Source organism: Zonotrichia leucophrys, chromosome 21 (assembly GCF_028769735.1).
Source record: "Zonotrichia leucophrys gambelii isolate GWCS_2022_RI chromosome 21, RI_Zleu_2.0, whole genome shotgun sequence".
In the NCBI taxonomy this organism is placed as follows: domain Eukaryota; kingdom Metazoa; phylum Chordata; class Aves; order Passeriformes; family Passerellidae; genus Zonotrichia; species Zonotrichia leucophrys.
In genome coordinates, this window is record NC_088190.1 from 6,503,872 (window position 1) to 6,511,141 (window position 7,270).

Consider the following 7,270-nt stretch of genomic DNA (forward strand, 5'->3'; position numbering starts at 1 on the left):
ATTAAATCTCTTCCCCAGCATCCAAAACGTACAGAAATCCTGCATTTTCCCACTTCCTGGAGCTCTTCGGATTTAGATCCTTGTGGCTTTGCTGCTCTTGTCCAGGAAGTCCAAGACCTGGATTGGCAAAGCTCAGCCCAAATTGTCCCCAGTCCCCAAATCCAAGGCTCTCCTCATTCCAGAGGTGTCCCTGCAGCTCCTTGGATGTCCATCCACTCCCGATTTTTGGGAACCATCCCTTAACCCTTTCCTTTCATCCATAGTATAAATACACACTATGGGTGTATGTAAAATACAGATTCCCAATAAAAGAGAAGAAATTCCCAATAAAAGCTGCATTAAACCCAACACCAACCCAAAAGCTGCCTTTTGGTCCCAATCAGGGTATGGTGAGATCACCTTCAGCCCATCCTGCCTGGTCCTGCTCCAGAGGGTCACATCCCACATGGAAAGAGCCGTCCATGGTCTCAAGGTGTCCAGGCAGAGCATCCCGGGGCAGGGATGGCATTCCAAGGGCTTCCAGCGTCCTCCACCACAGCTCTCTGGTGGCTCTTTGTTCCTCTGTGTCCTGCTGGGGTCACATCCAGGTCCATTTTGTCCCATCCATGACAAAGCTTGGATGGACAAAGGTGACACATCCTTCCTCCTGCCCATTTCCCCTTCTCCTTCCATGAAAGTCCAGGAAGTTCCTGGGATGTCCCATCCCACTTGTGGCCCAGCAGGGACATCCACACAGCCCCAGGTGGAAGCTGGAGCAGATCCTGTGTGGTGTCGCTCCATCCCAGTGGAGGAGCATCCCTAGTCTGGCATGGGAAAAGGGATTCCCAGATTTTTCCACACTGTTCTCGGGATTTTTTGCCAGCCAGGCTTTGGGGTTGTCTCCTGTGCTAACAGCACCTGGGTGAGACACACCAAGGCCACATTTTTTGGGAATGCTCCTCCGGGGTGTCCATCTCCCTGCCTTCAAACCAACCTGATCCTTCTTGGCCTTTTTTTCCGAGCGGAGAAGGGTTTGGTTGGGAAATAACTCCCTCCCATCCATCCATCCCACCCCAGCCATCCATCAGCCTCACACTTCTCCCGTTCTCCCGCCTGGGGGTCCTTCCCTGCCTGTCCATCCGTCATTCCGGTGTCACTCAGCCCGGCCATCAATCACAGAGTTGTCACCCCCGGGGCTGCCACCCCTCGCCGGGATCATCCATCAAAGCCTCGTTAACCCCTCCAAGGGCAGCCCCGGCACCAGGAATGTCGCTGACGGCTCCTCCTGTTCCCTTTCCGTGCAGTTGCTCCCAAGGGTCCGAAGATCACGATGACGCCGACGAGGGCGCGCGTGGGGGACACCGTGCGGATCCTGGTGCAGGGCTTCCAGGTCAGCATTCCCACGGCCATGGAGGCCAACGGACAGCCTTGATCCAAGGATGGGGGCTTGGCTTGGTGGCCTTGGTGGCATCACGGTGTCCCCATTGGGATGGGTTGGCCAAAGTTGTGGTTGTTCCACCCTGGAAGTGCCCAGGGACAGGGTGGGTGGGGCTTGAGCAATCTGAGACAGTGGAAGGTGTCCCTGCCCATGGGATGGGATGGGATGGGATGGGATGGGATGGGATGGGATGGGATGGGATGGGATGGGATGGGATGGGAGGAGCTTAAAGACCCCTTCCACCCCAAACTCAAGCCTAAACTCAGACTCAGACCCAGACCATATTCAATCCCAAACCCAAACCCAAATCCAAACCCAAACTCAAACCCCGACTTAGACTCAGACCAAGACTCAAACCCAAACTCAAATCCAGACCCAGACTCAGACCCAAACCCAGATCCAGACCCAAACCCAGACCCAGACTCAAACTCAAGCTCAGACTCAAACCCAAACCCAAACTCAAACTCAGACCCAAACCCAAACACAAGCTCAGACCCAAAGTCAGACTCAAACCCAAACCCTGACTCAGACCCAGATCCAGACCCAAACTCAGACCCAAATCCAGACCCAGACCCAAACTCAAGCTCAGACTCAGATCTAAACCCAAACCCAAAGTCAGACCCAAACTCAAGCTCAGACTCAAACCTAAACCCAGCCCCAGCCCCAACCCCAACCCCAAGCCGGATGTGATGATTTCATCTCCAGCTTTGCTCATCCCGCTCCCCTCTGCCCCCTCCCCTCTCCCTGCAGAACGAGGTGTTCCCGGAGCCGCTGTTCACGTGGACGCGCGTGGGGAGCCGGCTCCTGGATGGCAGCGCGGAGCACGACGGGAAGGAGCTGGTGCTGGAGCGGGTCCCGGCCGAGCTCAACGGCTCCATGTACCGCTGCACCGCCCAGAACCCGCTGGGCTCCACCGACACCCACACCCGCCTCATCGTCTTCGGTACGGCCACACCGCGGCCCCACCGTGACCTCCGTGGGTCCCCGCATGGCGCCTCGTCCCTAAAATTGTCTCTCTGCTCTTTGTTTCCCATTAGAAAATCCGAATATTCCCAGAGGACCAGAGGACTCCAACGGTGAGCGGTGTTGGTGGCAGTGGGATTTTTGTGGAGATGCTTGGGGAGGGAAGGGCTGTGTGGAGAGGGCCTGGCCTTGCCTTGGCCTGGGTCACCTCTCCTGGTCTCACTCCAAACCCTCACACATCTCTCCTTGCCTTGTCCCAAGCTCTTGCCCATCCTTCCTTGACTCATCCCAAGCCCTTTCTGATCTGTCCTTGCCTCATTCCAATCCCTTGCCCATCTCTACCTCACTCCAAGTCCTTTCCCCTCTCTCCTCACCTCATTCCCAGCTCTAGCCTCGTCCTCAGCCCTTTCCCATCTCTCCTCACCTCAGTCCAAGACCTTTCCCATCTCTCTTCACCTCATTCCAATACCTTGCCCATCTCTACCTCACTCCAAGTCCTTTCCCCTCTCTCCTTACCTCACTCCAAGCCCTTTCCCATCTCTCCTTGCCTCATTCCAACCCTTTCCCATCTCCTTGCCTCATTCCAGGCCTTTTCCCGTCTCCTTGCCTCATCCCATGTCTTTTCCCATCTCTCTTAGCCTCATTCCAAGCTCTCACCCATCTCTCCTTGCCTCGTCCCAAGCCCTTTCCCATCTCTCCTTGCCTCATTCCATGTCTTTTCCCATCTCTCCTCATTCCCAGCCCTCTCCATGTTCTCATGAACATCCTCACACCAAAAGGGACCCCGCGGACACTCCCACCCCATCCCTCATCTCCACCCAACCCCCAGGCCAAATTTTGGGGGAGGATCCCCTCCTAACCAGTGGTGCCCCCATTCTGCTCTGAACCCCAGCGTTGGGATGTGGCTCCATGAATTCCTGATCCCTTTTTCCTCCTCTCCAGGTTCACTTCCCGGCCACTGCGGCTTCAGATTCATTTTGGCGCTCACCCTGACAGTGATCCTGGAGCTCACGTGAAGCTTCACCTCCTCCTCCTCCTCCTCCTCCTCCTCAGTGTCCGGCTCCTCCCGGCATTCCTGCCTCCAGCCATCGGGTCTCCCGCTCTTTTTTTTTTTCTATACTCTCGACAGTCTCGGTCTCTTTCGTGTCTTGGCTTCCTCAGACGATTGAATTAAAGGGAAAAAGGAAAACCTCTTCTGGGAGAAGGTCGTAATTCATGTTTTACCTGTGCTGGGATTCCCAGCTCCGTCTCAGGGTTCCCAGCTCTGTCTTGGAGTTCCCAGCACCATCTTGGGATTCTCAGTTGTGTGTCGGGGTTCCCAGTTCCATATTGGGGTTCCCAGCTCTGTCTTGGGGTTCCCAGTTGTGTGTCAGGGTTCCCAGTCCCATCTTGGTGTTCCCAGCTCTGTCTTGAAGTTCCCAGGTCCATGTCAAGGTTCCCAGCTCTGTCTTGGAGTTCCCAGCACTATCTTGGCATTCCCAGCTGCGTCTAGGGGTTTTCAGCTCCATTGCAGGGTTCCCAGCATCATCTAGAGGTTCCCAACATCATCTCAGTGTTCCCAGCTCCATCTCAGGGTTCCCAGCACCGTCTCGGGCTCCCCAGCACCATCTCGGGGTTCCCAGGACCATCTAGAGGTTCCCAACATCATCTCGGTATTCCCAGCTCCATCTCAAGGTTCCCAGCTCCGCTCTTGGGGTTCCCAGCTCCGCTCTTGGGGTTCCCAGCACTGTCCAAGGGTTCCCAGCTTTGTCCTGGGGGCATTGCAAGGTCTTGGAAGGGGGGAGCAGGAGAATTCAAAGATTCAAGGACCAAATTTTCCCTGGAAAAACCCACGTGCAGCATTCCCACGGCCCCGAGATGCTCCAGGCCTTGTGTCCCCAGGGTGAGGACCCGCACACGTCCCCAGCCCTCCCGAGGCCACGGAGGCAGCGCCGGGAGCCCAAAGTTGTGGATCACTGGGTTTATCCGGCGGGATTCCGGCTGTGCCGGGAGCCAGGGCCCGTGCGCGCCGCTCGTCCCGGGCTGGCTGAGGAATGACAAGTGACAGGCGGCTCCCGACCCCAAATGTCAGCGCTCACACTTGAGCGGGCAGCGTGTCCCGTCCCCTCGTGGCCAGCTGTCCCCATGGAAACGGGCTGGATCCGTCCATTCCCGCCGTGCCCCATCCCGGGATGGCGTCAATCCCGCTGCACGACGGCTCCTGGCAAAATCCAGGTGGTTTTGCCCCAAAATCCTGGAGGTTTTCCAGCCTTTTCCTCGTTTTGGAGCACCTGGTTGTGGGTTGGGATGTCCTGGGGGAAAAGGATCCCGAGGATGGGGCAGTCCCAAGCCTTTTCCTCCGGGAACTCGTAATCCTGGAGGATTATTTGGCAGCCATGTGGCGCCTCATCTTCCCAAAGCCCCGCACGAGCGCTAAGCATCATTATCACCGTGATAATTAATTATTATTAAGCAGATTCCAGCCCTTCCCTGCTCCGCTGCCAACCTCGCTGCTTTCCCAGCCTCGGAGGAGCTGAATGAACCCACGGCAGCTCCAGAGCTCCTTCCCATATGAAAACCTGGAGTTTTACCCTTTGGATTGGGAGCAGTGGAATCAGGACTGGCTGGGATGTGTGGGAGGATCAGCAGCTCTGCTTCCATTGCGAAGGAATGGCATCCAGACATCCCAATCCCATCGGATCTGCACTTCCACCCCGAAGGAATGGCATCCAAACATCCCAATCCCATCGGATCTGCACTTCCACTGTGAAGGAATGGCATCCAAACATCCCAATCCCATCGGATCTGCACTTCCACCCCGAAGGAATGGCATCCAAACATCCCGATCCCATCGGATCCGCTTCCACCCCGAAGGAATGGCATCCAAACATCCCAATCCCATCGGATCCACTTCCACCCCGAAGGAATGGCATCCAAACATCCCAATCCCATCGGATCTGCACTTCCACCCCGAAGGAATGGCATCCAAACATCCCAATCCCATCGGATCTGCACTTCCACCCCAAAGGAATGGCATCCAAACATCCCAATCCCATCGGATCTGTGCTTCCACCCCGAAGGAATGGCATCCAAACATCCCAATCCCATCAGATCTGCACTTCCACCGCGAAGGAATGGCATCCAAACATCCCAATCCCATCGGATCTGCGAAGGAATGGCATCCAAACATCCCAATCCCATTGGATCTGTGCTTCCACTGCGAAGGAACGGCATCCAAACATCCCGATCCCATCAGATCTGCACTTCCACCTCGAAGGAATGACATCCAAACATCCCAATCCCATCGGATCCACTTCCAACCCAAAGGAATGGCATCCAAACATCCCAATCCCATCAGATCCGCTTCCACCCCGAAGGAATGGCATCCAAACATCCCAATCCCATCGGATCTGTGCTTCCACCCCGAAGGAATGGCATCCAAACATCCCAATCCCATCGGATCTGCACTTCCACTGTGAAGGAATGGCATCCAAACATCCCAATCCCATCGGATCTGCACTTCCACTGTGAAGGAATGGCATCCAAACATCCCAATCCCATCGGATCTGTGCTTCCATTGCGAAGGAATGGCATCCAAACATCCCAATCCCATCGGATCTGTGCTTCCACCCCGAAGGAATGGCATCCAAACATCCCAATCCCATCGGATCTGCACTTCCACCCCAAAGGAATGGCATCCAAACATCCCAATCCCATCGGATCCGCTTCCACCCCGAAGGAATGGCATCCAAACATCCCAATCCCATCGGATCTGCGCTTCCACCCCGAAGGAATGGCATCCAAACATCCCGATCCCATCAGATCCACTTCCACTGTGAAGGAACGACATCCAAACATCCCAATCCCATCGGATCTGCACTTCCACCCCGAAGGAATGGCATCCAAACATCCCAATCCCATCGGATCTGCGCTTCCACCCCGAAGGAATTGCATACAAGCATCCCAATCCCATTGGATCCACTTCCACCCCAAAGGAATGGCATCCAAACATCCCAATCCCATCAGATCCGCTTCCACCCCGAAGGAATGGCATCCAAACATCCCGATCCCATCGGATCTGCTTCCACCCCGAAGGAATGGCATCCAAACAACCCAATCCCATTGGATCTGTGCTTCCACCATGAAGGAATGGCATCCAAACATCCCGATCCCATCGGATCTGCACTTCCAACCCAAAGGAATGGCATCCAAACATCCCAATCCCATCGGATCTGCGCTTCCACTCCACGGATGAGAAGAAAATCTTCATTTTTTAAGAAGAAGCGTCGTTTCTTCAGGAATTCTCCCTGCCTCAGTTTCCCCCCCACACTCTGGAGAGCTCCTCCCATGGATCCTTCGGGCCTTCCTCATGGATCAGGAGCCGCTCCAGCGGCCTCATCCCGCCCTAATTAAACAACCGCCAAGATTAAACAGCCATTAGGCCTCCCCGCTTGGAAAAACGAGCATTTCCAGCCGCCCGAAGCTCCATTTAAATGCAAATGTGGCGGGTTTAGCCCGGAACCGTGGAAATGAGGAGCATTCCCGTGGAAACGAGGAGCAATTCCAGCGGCGGGGCCACCACCGGCTCCGCTCGGTGCCACCCCGGGAGCGCTGGGACAGGAACGCCGGGCTGGGTGGGGCTGCATCCCAAACCCACCCCCGAAATTCGGGATGCTCTGGGAAGAATCCCTGGGAAAACAGATGGATCTCCTGGCTTGGATAGTTCGACCAGACGCTGGGACTTTCCGAACGCCAGCACAGACAGATGAGTGAGGGGATTTGGGAGTTTTCTCCCCATTTTGAGGCAGAGCTGCTGCCTGTTTTCATGAATTCCTGCCAAAACGAGGGGCATAAAGGGATTCCATCCCAAAATCCCCTCCCCAAAGGGACCCATCCAAGCTGTGCTGGACC

At 55.6% G+C, this 7,270-nt stretch overlaps 1 protein-coding gene across 2 annotated transcripts in view; it reads left to right on the top strand.

Annotated features, from left to right (window-relative positions):
- Positions 1-3,573, top strand: part of IGSF21 (immunoglobin superfamily member 21) — a 44,859-nt gene extending 41,286 nt beyond the window's left edge. For both annotated transcript variants that reach the window (XM_064730731.1, XM_064730732.1), the window contains 4 exons: positions 1,284-1,369; positions 2,168-2,360; positions 2,455-2,493; positions 3,323-3,573. In XM_064730731.1, the coding sequence (XP_064586801.1) occupies positions 1,284-1,369; positions 2,168-2,360; positions 2,455-2,493; positions 3,323-3,396 (392 nt within the window). In that variant the 3' untranslated portion in view covers positions 3,397-3,573. The remainder of the gene's footprint in view (positions 1-1,283; positions 1,370-2,167; positions 2,361-2,454; positions 2,494-3,322) is intronic.
- Positions 3,574-7,270: the final 3,697 nt, after the last annotated feature.